Source organism: Monodon monoceros, unplaced genomic scaffold (assembly GCF_005190385.1).
Source record: "Monodon monoceros isolate NGI ecotype Baffin Bay Population unplaced genomic scaffold, NGI_Narwhal_1 Super_Scaffold_21, whole genome shotgun sequence".
NCBI lineage: Eukaryota > Metazoa > Chordata > Mammalia > Artiodactyla > Monodontidae > Monodon > Monodon monoceros.
The window spans coordinates 62,204,681-62,221,984 of NW_021703778.1; the positions used below are offsets into that span (position 1 = coordinate 62,204,681).

General features: G+C 36.5%; 1 protein-coding gene across 2 annotated transcripts in view; it reads left to right on the top strand.

The window, feature by feature from the left end:
* MINDY2 (MINDY lysine 48 deubiquitinase 2) overlaps positions 1-17,304 on the top strand; it is a 71,887-nt gene that overhangs the window by 32,977 nt on the left and 21,606 nt on the right. For both annotated transcript variants that reach the window (XM_029236388.1, XM_029236390.1), the window contains exons 5-6: positions 6,853-6,955; positions 13,044-13,186. In XM_029236388.1, coding sequence (XP_029092221.1) covers positions 6,853-6,955; positions 13,044-13,186 — 246 coding nt within the window. The remainder of the gene's footprint in view (positions 1-6,852; positions 6,956-13,043; positions 13,187-17,304) is intronic.

Genomic DNA, 17,304 nt, shown 5'->3' on the forward strand with positions numbered 1-17,304 from the left:
AGCACAGTCCTCCAGACTGCTAAATCTGCCTAAGACTTCTGACTATAATTTCATGGAGTTAGAGGCCAACTACAAAGCTGAGTCCACATCCTCATCAACACTTGTTATTGTCTATCTTTTTGATTACAGCCATCCTAGTAGGTGTAAAGTTGTATCTCATTGTGGATTGTTTGCATTTCTCTAATGACTAATGATGTTGATCATCTTTTCATGTGCTTATGAGCCATTTGTATATCTTCTTTAGAGAAATATCTGCAGATCTCTTGCCCATTTTTAATTGGGCTATTTGTCTTTTTGTTACTGGGTTCTAAGAGTTCTTTGTATACTTATAATATATAAAGTATGTAAGTATAGAGTATATAGTTTTAGTGCTTAATTTAGGAGTATGATCCATTTTGAGTTGATTTGTATATATAGTTTGGGGAAGGGATCCAACGTTATTCTTCTGCATGTGGATATTCAGTTGTACCAGCCCCATTTGTTGAAAAGGTTATTCTTCCCCCCAGTGAATTGTCTTGGCAGTCAGAGTGATCTTTGTGAAATAAACCCTCCCCTTTATCCCTGCGCCCTACCCTTTTCCTTAAAAGCCTCCAGTGTAACTAAAATAAGATACAAAATCTTTTTTTTTTTTTTTTACTTTTTATTGGCGTATAGTTGACTTACAATGTTGTGTTGGTTTCAGGTGTAAAGCAAAGTGAATCAGTTATACATGTACATATATCCACTCTTTTTAGATTCTTTTCCCATATAGGCCATTAGAGAATACTGAGTAGAGTTCCCTGTGCTATACAGTAGGTTCTTATTAGTTATCTATTTTATATATAGTAGTGTGTATATGTCAATCCCAATCTCCCAATTTAACCCTCCCCCCACTTTGGCCCCTGGTAACCATAAGTCTGTTTTCTACATCTGTGACTCTGTTTCTGTTTATTTTAAATTTTATTATTTATTTATTTTTGGCTGTGTTGGGTCTTCATTACTGTGTGTGGGCTTTCTCTAGTTGTGGCAAGTGGGGGCTACTCTCTGTTCCCACACGCGGGCTTCTCATTGCAGTGGCTTCTCTTGTTGCGGAGCACGGGCTGTAGGCGTGCAGGCTTCAGTAGCACGCAGGCCCTAGAGCACGCAGGCTTCAGTAGTTGCGGTGCATGGGCTCCGTAGTTGTGGCTTGCAGGCTCCAGAACACAGGCTCAGTAGTTGTGGCACACGGGCTTAATTGCTCCACGGCATGTGGGGTCTTCCCAGATCAGGGCTCGAACCCGTGTCCCCTGCACTGGCAGGCGAATTCTTAACCACTGCACTACCAGGGAAGTCCTTTATTTCTATTTTGTAAATAAGTGCATTTGTAACATTTTTTTAGATACTACATATAAGCGACATCATATGATATATGTCTTTATCTGACTTACTTCAGTCAATATGACAATCTCTGGGTCCATCCATGTTGCTGCAAATGGCATTATTTCGTTCTTTAAAGTAAGATACAAAATATTTATTAGAGTTTTTTTTTTTTTTTAAAGAAGATGTTGGGGGTAGGAGTTTATTAATTAATTTATTTATTTTTGCTGTGTTGGGTCTTCGTTTCTGTGCGAGGGCTTTCTCTAGTTGTGGCAAGCGGGGGCCACTCTTCATCGCGGTGCGCGGGCCTCTCACTATCGCGGCCTCTCGTTGCAGAGCACAGGCTCCAGATGCGCAGGCTCAGTAGCTGTGGCTCATGGGCCTAGTTGCTCCGCGGCATGTGGGATCCTCCCAGACCAGGGTTCGAACCCGTGTCCCCTGCATTAGCAGGCAGATTCTCAACCACTGCGCCACCAGGGAAGCCCCTTTATTAGAGTTTTTATGATATACTGCGTGATCTAGACTCTGCCTCCTGTCAAACTTCACCTCATATAATTCTCCCACCTTTTTACTACCCTCCAACAACACCAGCTGCCTTTCTATTTTTCAGACATACCAAGCTCATTTCTAGCTCGGGTTTTTGTACTAGCTGATTGCCCACTGTGGAGCGCTGTTTTACTACCCTAACACATTGTTCTCCCAGATCTCCCCATTTCTACTTCCTCATATTTCAGGTCTTAGATCAGATATCACCTTGTTAGAGAGGCCTTCGCTTGTTGAAATGAGTCACCCTCTTTTCCCCCAGTCATTATCTAGAATTATTATTTATTTATTTACTTGATTGACTCTCATCTCCCAGTAGAGTGTATGTTTTTGGGTTTTTTTAATTGATTAATTTATTTATTTCATTTATTATTATTATTATTTTGGCTGCGTTGCGTCTTCATTGCTGTGCATGGTCTTTCTCTAGTTGCAGCGAGCAGGGGCTACTCTTCGTTGCAGTGCGCAGACTTCTTATTGTGGTGGCTTCTCTTGTTGCAGAGCATGGGCTCTAGGCACGCGGGCTTCAGTAGTTGTGGCATGCAGGCTCAGTAGTTGTGGCTTGTGGGCTCTAGAGTGCAGGCTTAGTAGCTGTGGTGCACGGGCTTAGCTGCTCTGCAGCATGTGGGATCTTCCCGGACCAGGGATCGAACCCGTGTCCCCTGCACTAGCAGGCGGATTCTTAACCACTGCGCCACCAGGGAAGTCTCAGTGTATGTTTTATAAGAGCTGGGCTCTTATTTCTCATTGTTAAGAACAGTGCCTGGAACATAGTAGGTTCTCAATAGATATTAACTGATGGAATGAAACATGCATGCATGCATTATGTATAGGGGAGGAGAGATCATAATAGCAAGAATTTGGTAGTGTTTCTTCATCCCTGTCCTTTGGTAGAAGTAACTGGTATTCTGGGCAGTGAAAGGGTGGCTTACTGTAAGCAGGGCATCTGTATTTTTTTGGGCACTCTGTCTCTGAGAACATCACTGAAAAGTCTAAACATGTCCAGCATCTGAAACCTCCAAGGTGCGTAGCCTAGATTCTTGAGGAGGATGAACTTATGACCTAAGGAACTTAAGCCTGAGTTTTTAAAAACTGGACTCAGATCATCCCTCTGACTGTATGTGTAGCTACATATTGCCTGGCAAACAGTTGAATTCATATGCTTAAAGAAAAAAAGGCACTCTAATATAGGACAGAAAATTTTCATCAGACTTTTCTGGTCTACACAGTGGTTTTCAAACTCTTCGGCCTGAGAGCTGTGCTTTTTATCTATTTTACTTACTTGTTTTGTGACAGAAGGATTCTGATGCTGAGAAGGAAAAAAGAACAAGGCAAAACTTGAAATCTATAGGTCTCTATGAAATATCTCTTAGAACTGGCTAGTTCTTTGTATTATGATTATGTGTACTGCAAATAATTATCTTGCAAATAAATGTCAGTCATTTTCTGGATGGTGGGCCGGCACCATAGTTCAGCCACGGGAAGGTGTTTCTCCATTATTAATTGATAATTAACTCTTTAAGAGCAGCATTGGGGCCTTCCCTGGTGGCGCAGTGCTTAAGAATCCGCCTGCCAATGCAGGGGACGTGGGTTCAAGCCTCGGTCCAGGAAGATCCCACATGTGGCGGAGCAACTAAGCTCACGAGCCACAACTACTGAAGCCCGCATGCCTAGAGCCTGTGCTCTGCAACGAGAGAAGCCACTGAAATGAGAAGCCCAGGTACCACAACAAAGTGTAGCCCCCACTTGCCACAACTAGAGAAAGCCCACGTGCAGCAACAAAGACCCAACTCAGTCTAAAATAAATAAACTAATAATTTTTTTAAAAAAATAATTAATTAATTAATTTATGGCTGTGTTGGGTCTTCGTTTCTGTGCAAGGGCTTTCTCTAGTTGTGGCAAGCGGGGGCCACTCTTCATCGCGGTGCGCGGGCCTCTCACTATCGCGGCCTCTCTTGTTGCGGAGCACAGGCTCCAGACGCGCAGGCTCAGTAATTGTGGCTCACGGGCCCAGTTGCTCCGCGGCATGTGGGATCTTCCCAGACCAGGGCTCGAACCCGTGTCCCCTGCATTGGCAGGCAGATTCTCAACCACTGCGCCACCAGGGAAGCCCCTCAACAAATTTTTAAGGATTTAAAATATATGAAGTACAGAATAGTCTCTGACCACAATGCAATTAAACTAGAAATCAGAAAAAACAGTAGAGACTGTCTGGATCAAAAAATCATAATGAAACTTAAAGTATATTTTAAACTACACAACAACTAAATATCAAAACTTGTGAGATTTAGCTGAAACAGTTTTTTTTTTTTAGCTAAAACAGTTTTTAAAGGGGTTTTTAAAGCCCTAAAATCGAATATTAAGGAATAATGAGACTGAAAATTAATGAGCTTTATATCTATCTTAAGAGCAAAAGTATTAAAATAGAAAGTAAATATATAATAAAGAAGATTAACAAAGCTAAAATTCTTCAAAAAGGACTTGAAGAGACACTTCACAAAAATGGATACCCAAATGACCAGTGAACGTATGAACTAGTCATCAGGGAAATGCAAATTAAAACCTAAATGAGATACGACTACACACCCATCAGAATGGCTGACATTTAGAAGTCTGACAATACTAAATATTGGAGAAGATATGCAGTATAGAGAATTTTCATTCCATGCTAATGATAATGTAAATTGACCACCTCCTTTGGAAAGCAGTTTGGAGTTATCTAGTAAAGTTGAGGATAAGACTCAAGAATTTGATAAGGCAAATTCCCTAGAGAAACTAGATTTGTGAAACAGGATAAATGTACAGGAATGTTCATAGCAGTATTATTTGTCATCGCCCCAAACTGAAAACAACTTGAATAGCCATCAAAAGATGAATGAATAAATGTATTATAGTATATTCATACTATGGAATGCTATAGTACAATGGAAACAAAGAACAGCTGCATACCACTGCATACAACTACCTAGTATGTTATATTTTTGCTTATTTGGTTTATTGTTTGTTCTTTCTCTAGAATATAAACTTTATGAAAGCATAGACCCTCTATTTTATTCACTGCTGAGTCTTCAGTTTCTCTAACAGCACCTGGTGCATAGTAGTGCATAAAAGGCATCCAAATGAATTAATTGAATGAAATATTAATGTAGAGATCCTGCCTATGAAATTTGAAATCTTTGTATTTTTCATTGCTAGTCTATAGTAGTACAACTGATTTTTATATATTGATCATGTATTTATTATTCTAGGTGTATTTTTGTGGATTCCTTAGGATTGAAAATTCAGTTCTTTGGAAAGACAATGAAGTTGAGTCACTAAAGAAAATTGCTGTAATCAGTAAAGTTGTTACAAAAAATAATGAAAATTTAAAGGGATTGTGTTCTCAAACTGCTTCTTAAGGGTCTAAGTTTTTATTTTAAATAAATGAAAACTGAAAGGCATATTCTTTTGTGTCATTTACCTAGAATCATAGCCAAAAGAACCACTTTCAAAGAAACGGCCTTATTTGGCTCTGTATCAGAAGGTTGACAAGTGAATACATTTGTGTGTTTTAAGCTAACATGAACTGTTTAAGATATGTATGTAACATTTTCCACAGTTTCCTGCTTTAATTTATTCAATTAACTGATCTTCAGCCAACCGTCAGTCCCACTTGGATGGTTAAGAGGCTTTTACCATCCTTGAATTTTGCAGGAACAACGAAAAATTATAACCTAGAGAAGTTGTTCTTAAACTTTGCTAGGCAGCAGTGGAATGAAAACTTAGGCACTTGAGAAACAACTTGAGTTTTGAATTCTTTTAGCTTTTTAAAAAGCTCCCAGTTTGAAAACCACTGTCCTTACTATTGTGCAGATCTGTCAATTCTTGTGGTATTCAAAGAGTAGATATTCATGAAGATCATTTGGATGTGGAAAAAAAACATGGCCTGTCTTATTTTTTATTTCATTGTATCAATTTGTGTTAATTAATATATTAATTAATAAAGTACATGTAAATAATTTACAAATAAATATATTTTAGGGATGGGAGGGCAATCAAAGTAAGTTTAGACAGCAGATATCTATTTTGCTTCAATAGTAAAAGCAAAGTATATGGAAGGAGAGTAGAGATGCCCAATTTTATTTTCTTATACCTTAAAACTTTGAATTTATTTTTCTACTGTACCTTCACAGACAAAGATCAAATAAGAATCATGAGGCAAATATTTTCCCTTATTAATATATATTAACTTTTGTTTAGGGAAATAACATTAGTTATGTCTGTTCATATCTCCACTATGCTAGAAACTAAGTAACAAATAAAATGGGAAACCCTGTTTATCCCATAAATTAACATCTTTTAGATTTGCCTTGCTTTACAATCTTTTTTATAAATTTTTTAAAATTTTATTTTATTTATTTATTTACTTTTGGCTGTGTTGGGCTTTCTCTAGTTGGGGTGAGCGGGGGGCTACTCTTTGTTGCGGTGCACGGCCTTCTCATTGCAGTGGCTTCCCTTGTTGCAGAGCATGGGCTCTAGGCCAGCGGGCTCAGTAGTTGTGGCTTGAGGGCTCTAGAGCGCAGGCTCAGTAGTTGTGGCGCACGGGCTTAGTTGCTCCACCGCATGTGGGATCTTCCTGGACCAGGGCTCCAACCCGTGTCCCCTGCATTGGCAGGTGGATTCTTAACCACTGCGCCACCAGGGAAGCCCGCCTTGCTTTACAATCTTAAGAAATAAAGTTGCATATAATAATTCCATTTTATTAGTTATTGAATAATTGAAATATGGCTAAGCAATATTGTTCATAATATGTTATTGTGAACCATAAACAAAACTGGAAACTGTTGGGTGTTGATTTTAGTGCTGATTTTCTTTTTTCATAAGTAATACTTTTATATTTAGTATTATATTAGAATAAAACCCTCAAGAGTTATATGGGTTTCTTTGTTATTGTTTTTAATTTTATCATGATTAGTGAGACAGTCATTTGTTTTGTAGATTGATGACATTGTAAAAGCTGTTGGTAACTGCAGCTACAACCAGCTAGTGGAGAAGATCATCTCTTGTAAGCAGTCAGACAACAGTGAGCTGGTTAGTGAAGGTGGGTGAGTGTTGCTATTATCTGACTTATTCTTGGCAAAGTAACTTGTCTTAAAATTTAATGTCTTTTAAATGTCTTAAATACAACTTCTAAAAAATAAAAGTGATTCTACCTATGAGAATTAAAAGAAGTAATTATTCATAAAGGTACCAGTGAAAGGTTTTTCCTAGAACCCTTTTTACTTGTTTTGTAAAATCACTCCTGGATTCTAATAAAAGTCTTTGGAATCACTTGCTATCTTTGATATAATCAGTTACCCAGGGGTTACTGATAATTACTCTTTTAAAAAAGGGTTATTACTTGGGAGTACTGAGGGAACTTTATAATTCATCTTGAACACTTCTGTTGACTGAGATGTATATTATGGTACTCAAGTGTTCATTTTAGTAGAGCTCTACCTTATATTTCAGTACAATATAGTATATTAAAGCTCTATTCTGGATCAGAGTACACCTTTGATCATCAGTTTCCCTAATCCTTAGCTAAAATTAAAAATTGCTAAATTCGTCAGCATAGAAGTGTTTTTTGTGTGTGTGTTTGTTTGTTTTTTAAGCTGTGTTCCAGTCAGTGAAGGGAAGAGCAGATTTGAAACCAGAGTGCTATCAGGAACCATAGCATTTGGGTATAACTTCACCATCACCCACTTCACTTTTTCATAAATATACACAAATACTGAGACTGCTGTTCTCCTCAGTTTGAAGGGTTAACAAAAGAAAGAGAAATCGTGAGAAGCAGACACACAGTTCTTTCTCATGAGGTATAATAAAAATTTATTATCGTCACTACATTTAAAAAAATTAAAACCAAGTGACTACAAGATTCCCTAAGAACATATAAAAGAAGATGTGTACGTGAATCTCATACTATATTGATTAATAAGAACCCAACTAATTACACTGCTCAATTATCCAGAAGTTTAACATGTTTATGCAAGAGGCCAGTAGCAGGAAAATACACAGTGAGTTAGTTGAGGCTCATCTAGTCTTTTACTTGCAGTAAACACACAGATATTCAGCAATATTGATCATTGATTTGTGTGACGCCTCTTTCACTACAACCTAAGGCAGCAAAGTTTAAATTTTAGGGGAGAGAGGAGGAACAAAAGTTGTTACTAAAAATGTTTTCCCTCAGTTGACAAAATTCCACTCACTAGAACTTTCCATTCTTTATCCAAGCTCTCGTTACTGTAAATATTCTTAGAAAGCAGGCTATAAAGAAAGTATCCATCTGTGGATTCCTACTTTCTCAGTAACTTTCAGTATGCTATTCAATAGTAATTGAGAGAAAAATAGGGTCCAGAAAGTGTTAACAGATGGAATGATAGCCAATAAGTGATATTTGGATGAATATATTTATAAGGTAAGAAGCTATGGGAAACACTAATGTTGACAGCATTTTCACCAAGCTAGGCTGCAATGTAACAGGGGTAGGACTTATTACACTAGCAGAATGAACAACAACCAAAAAACAGTCCCTTCATCACTTCTCCTTTTTCTCAACGTGGTTTTACAACTATTATTATTATTTCTCTGGTATTGAATCCCTGGGATAATAAAAAACTGTAGCTAATTTGTATAGAATTGATAACTTGAGAAGAATATCTTGGTAAAAGCAAGTAGGAATCTTCCTCTTTAGTGGTATAGAATTTTCAGGTAATATATATCAGAGCTGATTAATTCCTTGATATATAAATTTCATAATGGTGAAATTCTGCTTATCATATTTCCATACATAGTCAAGGAAAAATTATATATGAAATTCAGTACAATTAAAAAGCTAAACTCGTTTTTTGTTTATAAGAAATTACAAATATGTAGTCTGCTTGAAATAAGTATTCAATCCCAATGGCTACTTGTATAAGGCACTATGAAATCATTAAGGAAATAAAAGGCCACAATGGACATTTTTTCTTATATAATATAGCAATTAGCTTTTTTTCCATTTTCTTCATCATATTTTCTTGGGTATATTGTTCAACCAAAGTAGTCTGCTTTCTTTTTCTGTTTAGCCTACAACTGTAACTTTCCTCCTGAATCATAAAATATCCCAAAGTGGTTTATTTCTAATCTTTCTTTATTAAAAATTATTAAACTTTGGTCTGAGATGATTTTTAAAAAATTCAAATATTTCATCTCCATAAGGTGCAGAATACAAGAAATATGTTTACTATCATTCTTTTTTGATGAAAAAGAAATATTATTTAGTTAATAGTCAAATAGAATTAGGTATTCTTTCAGCTTCTTTCAGAGAACATTTATTTTTTTCTGGTGGCAATACCTTGTAAGTAAAAGTACAGAACTTTTACATGTACATAGAATATTTATTACTTGCTACCTACCTCTTTTGAATATTAATACTTTTTTGAATCAAGTTATAATGATGGGTTGTGGCATGGCAGCAAAAATCAACAAGGAAAAAAATAGCACAGTACCAGTTTCCAGACTTCACGATAACTGGTCATTTAATTCCAGAAGATCTCTCAGGAATAATTTCTTCTTTAACAATTGTTTCTAGGTAAAAAAAAAATATGCTTAAGGAAATTATTCCAGCCTATTCACTTATTCGAGCTCACTTATTGAGCTTTTATTATGTGCCATAAACGCTGAAGATTATAGTTTGAGTTCATATTATTTTTGATTAAATAATATTGATTTCCTTTTTCTCTTTATTTTGGAAAAACTCAAACCCATAAAATTGGAATAGCACAATGAATATATGTATCTATATACATATTTGTACATATATATGTTTCATCTAAATTCACCAATTATTAGCATATTGAATTTTTACTTTCTGTATTCACACACAATTTTTTTCCTAAATCATGACAATTAATTGCAAATATTATAGCACTTTATCCATTAACTCTCCAATATTTGTCTCCTAAGAACAAAGAATTTTCCTGTGTAATCACAATGCAGTTATCTCAGAAAATTTAACATTGATACGATACTATTATCTAATATACTGTTTATATTCAGAATTCCCCAGTTGTCCCAGTAATGCCCCTTATAGCTTTTAAGTTTTTTCAGTGTAAGTTTCAATCAAGTATCATTTAATTATCATATCAATTTAGTCTCCTGTAATCTAGAACAGAAGATCCCTATCCTTTTTTCTTTTCTTTTCTTTTTGGTCTTTTGTGGTATTTACTTTTCTTTATAGTCCAGGCTGGTTGTTTTATAGAATAGTCCTCAATCTGGATTCATCTGATGGTTTCCTCATTAGTAGATTTGGGTTATATATTTTCCTTGGGAATACTACATAGGCGACATTGTGTCTTTCCTAGTGCATCAAATCAGGTGGCACGTGATGTCTGATTATCCCATTGTTGGTGATGTTCAAATAGGATTAAGGTGATATTTACCAGATTTTTTGTTGTTGGAAAGATGCCCTTTGCCATTTGTAATTAATAAGTAATCTCTGATATTATGTTTTGAAACTCCATAATTTGTTTAGTTATGAAAAGTTGAAACTAGATTAGGCTTTTGAATATGCCACTAAAATCACACAGGTGTCACTGTTTACAAGTTGGTAGAAGAATTAGGAAACATTTTTCTCTCTAAGTCTAAATTAGTCTATGCTCTGTGGTTTGGGGAGAAATAGAGTTCAGTTTGCATTTATAATAATCAGCACTACATTTTATAAATTAATACCAGTTAAGTTCCAGTCTTCACTTTGCCATAACTAGTTTTATGTCCTTGAGCAAGTCACTTATTCTCTCTGAATCCATGTCCTGTTCTCTAGAAACAAGCAGCTGAGAAAGACTTTTCTAGTATTAAATTTTTGAATTTCATACATGAAAGTAACATTGTGCTATATCTCCACTGAATTTTTGTATCTTTTTGAAAGGGTTTTGTAGAGAGTATGTTGTATGAATGAGGTATGGGAGGGACATTTAGAAACATCTTTCTGAAGGAAGCGTTTAGTTACATGGATATTATAGACAGCAGTGGTACTTCTCAGCACAGGCATAATGCTTACTTTTTAAATGCTATATAAGAGAAAATGCTTTAGTATATAACTAATACATTCTCAATAACTTAGCATTTAGCAAAGTAATGATAATAATTGAGGAGGGGTCTTATTTCTAAATGTATAAAGCCAGGAAGTTGCAAATGAGCTATAAATTTCCTTTGGCTGTGGCCTTCTGTATAACTTTTTGTACTTCCCATCCTACATTACCAATTCCTTGGAACAGTGTGATATATTGGTAACTTTTTACAACCACTTTGCAGCTTGAAGTGCTATGGCTTGACACTAAAAGTGAGGGAGTGGAATAAATCTATATCATGCAGCTGCCTCTGGCCCTACCAAGTTTCTACCAAGTTTATTTTCAATTTTTTGTTGAGTTATCAGTTTATTAACACAGATTCATCTTTACTCCCTATATCTGCACCTCCCTGCTCACTTACAAAACTTTTTAGAGCATTCTCCTCCCCTCTATTCCTTTTTAAAGAAAGGGAGCAAAAGGAGGAAGGAAGAGGAAGAAGGAAAGAGAGAAATATAGGCTTTTAAAATATTTATACAACTGATTCTCATTATTACTGATAGTTATGTTCCATAAAGTTGCTGTGAACACTGAATTAGTGAATACCAAACCACTGCTCATAGGGGAAACACAACATTAGGTTCCTGTGAGCCTCTGGTCACAAGATTTTCATCAACTTATCAATACATAACCTTGTTTTTCATGTGTTTCTGTTGAGAGACACCTTATTTTTTTTTAACATCTTTATTGGAGTATAATTGCTTTACAATGGTGTGTTAGTTTCTGCTTTATAACAAAGTGAGTCAGCTATACATATACATATATCCACATATCTCCTCCTATCCTCCCTGTCCCACCCCTCTAGGTGGTCACAAAGCACGGAGTTGATCTCCCTGTACTATGCGGCTGTTTCCCACTAGCTATCTGTTTTACATTTGGTAGTATATATAAGTCCATGCCACTTAGAGACACCTTGTTTAATATATATTATTGATTCAGTAACATTAAACTCATATCCAACAGCTTCATGCCCGGCTGAAGCTGCAAAAATATGCATTGTCTCTATAAGGCACATCACAACCTTTGTGTGCTTAGGAACACCAGCTTCAGCATTATGCTTGGGGGACATTTTACACAGTAAAAATCACTCCAAAGAAGCACAAAAATTTCACAAAATGTGATAAATGTGGCATTATATAGAATGTGAAAATGACATTTGTTCACAGTATGAGAGCTGAAACAAGAAGGAGGCACACTGTTGCCTATTTTGACTTCAGTGGGGAATGTGTGTGTTGGGTGGCTCAATTTTTTTGCTGCTTTGCACATATTCAGGAATGACCCTGAAAGTGCAACAAGTATTGATGTTTGGAGTTACAAATTTTAGATAATAGGCAAATTAGCGTGTATGAACCCGTGTGAATAATGAGGATCAACTGTATGTATAGCTTTTAAAGTAAACCCCAGAAGGTTTCTTTATATTTCATTATGTTTGAAAACAGAAGAGATGATTTCTATTTCTGAACTTGATATATCTACATAATAAGTAGCATATGTTGGAGGAGATTAGGATAAAAATGTCATCAGTTACCCCACTGTTTTCTGTTCAGTCTTATGCCTACTTTTAGTTTTAAGGCAAGAATTGAGCAGTTTGTGAATTGAAAATTATCTGGGATCTTTGTCAAAATCTTAACTCAATTTCTTGAGGCTACTTTTAATTTCTAAACACCTATCCATTGGGGAAGTAGTTGTTGACTTGCTAACCCTTACCTTCTTATTGTTTTATTGGGTCTTAGTTTTATTGTGTGTGTTTCTTCTATTGCAAGGCGCATGAAATCCTTTGTGGAAGTAGGTGTGGTATAAGTAAATACATTTATTGATAAAAAGAATTTCAGATAACTGTTTCTTTAGCCTGGAAATGTCTATAGACACATCTTCCATCGCAGAATTAGAAAAAAAAATCTCCAATTTAGGGCCATCATGTTATAGTAGGAGGAGTCTTATTTTGATTGGCCTTTCTTCATACTTGGAACACAATGTAAATAGAAAAACTTTAAAATTTTGAAATTATTCTTCCATCTAATATTATGCATTGGTTCCTAGGCTTTGTAGCTGAGCAGTTTCTAAATAACACAGCCACTCAACTGACATACCATGGATTATGTGAACTAACTTCAACGGTTCAGGAAGGAGAACTTTGTGTGTTCTTTCGGAATAATCATTTTAGCACCATGACCAAATACAAGGTATGATATAGAAATAGCTACTGTTATTCTAAACTAAAGGAGCTTGATTTAGAGATGTCTTATGATCTGCTTCAAAATAAAAAAATTTAGCATAATATTCTTTAACCATCAAATTATGAAGGTAATAATTAATTCCTTAGGGTGGAATGGATTAGCAATTTGTTACTTAAAATCAGTTTTTTTTTTATTTAGGTCTCAACTCCATTTTCACAGATTACTGCATTAAAATGTATTTATTATTTTCTTTCTAAGGAAAAAAAAGATAAGCCCTAATGTTAGAACTAGGATGACTGCTAATGATGGATGTTTACATTTGAGGGCTAAAGGAGTTTAGAGAAAGAATCAAGATTTGTCTTTATGATAGTGTTTCTATTATTAAGTTACCAGTGTGACTTTAAATTCTTTTTATCATGTCACTTATGGCTTTGCCAAAAAAATCTTACTGATTCATCCCTCTTGTTATCTCTTCAATGCTTCCATTTTTACAGCTGCCACCTAATACAGGAGTTTATCAGCTTATCTCTAGACTTCTGTGGCAGAATACTCCTCTGATCAGGTCAATAATATTGCAAAAATGTTAGTAGCACCCAGTGCCTAGAGGATAAAAATGCAAGGTATTTTCTACTATCCCCTTGTGTCAACACTTTGCTTCAGCCATAATGATCTGCCTACTCATTAATAGTCCTCCATCCCCATACACAGTTTATGCTTTCCCATTTTGTTTCTTACTCCTAATCCCTATGTGAGCATTCTCACTCCTTTTTGCCTATCCAGATTTCACCTATCTTTTAAGAAACATTTTAAATACTAACTTCAGTAAAGCTACTTCTTCTCTCCTTAAATCAGTGGTTCTCAACCCAGATTGTATGCTAGAGCTGCCTACGGAGCTATTAAAAAAATACCAATGCCCAGAGCTCAACACCAACTCAATTAAATCAGAATGTATAGAGGTGAGACCTGAGCAACAGTATTTTTAAAATGTTTTCCAGGTGATTTAAATATGCAGCTAAGGCTGTGGATCACTACTCTACCCTTCCTCCTTTACTTGTTATGGGCCATATTGTCCCTACTTTGCCCTTATTGATGAGTACCTAGTTAACAATTTTCTTTCCATGTAAATGTGTCTCATTTTTCTAAATGAAAGTAGGCTTATTGAAGTCAGGAATCTGACTTTGTATTTCCTTCAACACTTTAATCAGTGAATTGCACAAAGTAGTGTAAAATAATGATTTGTTTGCTTATTTAAGAATACTGTATAGCCCTAGCTCTCCTGCTCCCCTGTTAGTTATAGCAAGGGTTTGTTTGTATTGTTCCCATATTTAAGCTAGATGTGTGCTAGGTATGGGCCCAGATTTATCCATATTCCTCAAAAATCTAAGGCCAAAGAACCACAAAATCGGAATTATTGCTACATAATAAATACTGCTAAGTCATCTCACTTTACCTGATCTCTTTAAGTCCACACTTTATTCATTCATTCAACAAATATTTATTGAGCATGATTATGACTGGGTACTTAGCTAAGTATTAGGACTGCAGCCTGAGCAAGGCAGCTATAGTTCCTGCCATTTAAGGACCTCCTAGTTTGACAAGGGACAGATGTTAAATAATTACACAAGTAGGTATCATTTCTATTGAGATACACTCTGTGAAGGGTACCTACAACATGCTGTGAGTACTTTTATTAGGACTTATAACCTATTTGAAGATGTCAGGAAAAAACGGGGGTGGTGCGGTTAACTAAGCAGATGGAACATGTGTGCAGAAGCCCTGAGGAGGGAAATAACCTAACTTTTTAAGGAATTCGAAGAAGGGCTATGTGACTGAAGCATAGAAAATAAGAGGCATGATGTAAGGCTCAAGAGGCATGATGTAAGGCTCAAGAGATAGATGTCAGATCTTGTAGAGTCCTAAGTTAAAAGGAGGAATAGGGAATTCTCTGGCAGTCCAGTGGTTAGGACTTGGCACTTTCACTGCCAGGGCCCGGGTTCAGTCCCTGGTCAGGGAACTAAGATCCCACAAGCCATGCTGTGTGGCCAAAAATAAATAAATAAATGAATGAATGAATGAGAGAAATAGACTTTGGTCTCTTGATGGCCTAGTCGTTCTTTTTGTTCTCTTTCTCTCTCTCTATTTTTTTTTTTTTTCTCCACAGGGGTAAGATAGTTCCATTGAGAAAACAACGTCTCTGGCTGTCATGAGTGGTTGTTTTACAACTTTCCAAAATTGAGCTTTAGACGTTCTCTCTCTTTTTTTTTTTTTATCAAGGCCATATCCCTGACCTGGAAGTCCTTTACTAGTCACCTAGGTATTCGCAATCTTCCTGTGTGGTTGGGAAGGGTGCGCCTCTCCTGGAGCACTTTCTGCATTGGGTCTGTTTCTGGACTGAATATGCATTTCCATGAGATAATGATAGCCGAGAGAATGTGTGTATTCTGCTGTTTCTCACTTCTAAGTTTTTCTCAGTAAACCTTATTCTGTAGCTAAACAGTGTATCACTAGTATGTGTCTCCCTGCCCCTTGTATAACATTAAGGTGCTTTGGACTTCGGGGCAAGCCCCAAGAGCCAGTTTTTTGAAAGGATAAACAAAATCGACAAACTTCTAGCCAGGCTCTCCAAGAAGAAAAGAGAGAAGACCCAAGTAAACAAAATAAGAAATGAAAGAGGAGAATTAATGCCAATACTGCAGAAATACAAAAAAATCATAATAAATACTATGAATAGTTATATGCCAACAAATTGGGACAACCTAGAAAAAAATGGACAAGTTTCTATAAACATACAGCTTGCCAAAGCTGAGTCAAAATAATTTGGGGCTTCCCTTGTGGTGCAGTGGTTAAGAATCTGCCTGCCAATGTAGGGGACATGGGTTCGAGCCCTGGTCTGGGAAGATCCCACATGCCGCAGAGCAACTAAGCCCATGTGCCACAACTGATGAGCCTGCACTCTATAGCCCATGTACCACAACTACTGAAGCCCGTGCGCCTAGAGCCCATGCTCCACAACAAGAGAAGCCACTGCGATGAGAGGCCCATGCACCACAACGAAGAGTAGCCCCTGCTTGATTCAACTAAAGAAAGCCTGCATATAGCAATGAAGACCCAAGGCAGCCAAAAATAAATAAATTAATTTTTAAAAAAATATAATTTGAACAGACTGATCACTAGAAGTGAAACAGAATCTGTAAATTAAAAAAAAAAAAACCGAAAAAACAAAACCCAAAAAACCCCCTGCAAACAAAAGTCCAGAACCAGATGGCTTTACTGGGGAATTCTACCAAACATACAAAGAACTTATTCTTCTCCAACTATTCCAAAAGATTGAAGAGGAGGGAACACTACCGAAGTCATTCTATGAAGCCACCATCACCCTGATACCAAAAATCACACAAAGACACCACAAAAAGAAATTACAGGCCAATATCTTTGATGAATATAGTTGCAAAAATCCTCAACAAAGTATTAGCAAACTGAATCCAACAATACATAGAAAGGATCATACACCATGATCAAGTTGGATTCATTCCAGGGTTTCAAGGATGTTTCAAACACATGCAAATCAATTAATGTGATGCACCAAATCAACAAAAGAAAAGACAAAAACCAAATGATCTTCTCAATAGATGCAGAAAAAGCATTTGATAAAATTCAACATCGATTCATGGTAAAAACTCACACCAAAATGGGTACAGAGGGAACACATCTCAACAATAAAAGCCATTTATGGGACTTCCCTGGTGGTCCAGTGGCTAAGAATCTGCCTTCCAACGCAGGGGAGGCAGGTTCAATCCCCGGTTGGGGAACTAAGATCCCACATGCTGCAGGGCAGCTAAGCCTGTGCACCACAACTACTGAGCCCCTGTGCTCTAGAGCCTGCATGCCACAACTAGAGAGAAGCCCATGCACTGCGACAAAAGATCCCGCATGCCGCAATGAAGATCCTGCATGCCACAACCAAGACCCAACACAGCCAAATAAGTAAATAAATAAATTTTAAAAATAATAAAAGCCATTTATGACAAACCTGTAGCCAATATCATACTCAATGGTGAAAAGCTGAAAGCATTCTTGCTAAATTCAGCAACAAGGATGCCCACTCTCACCACTTATATTCAACA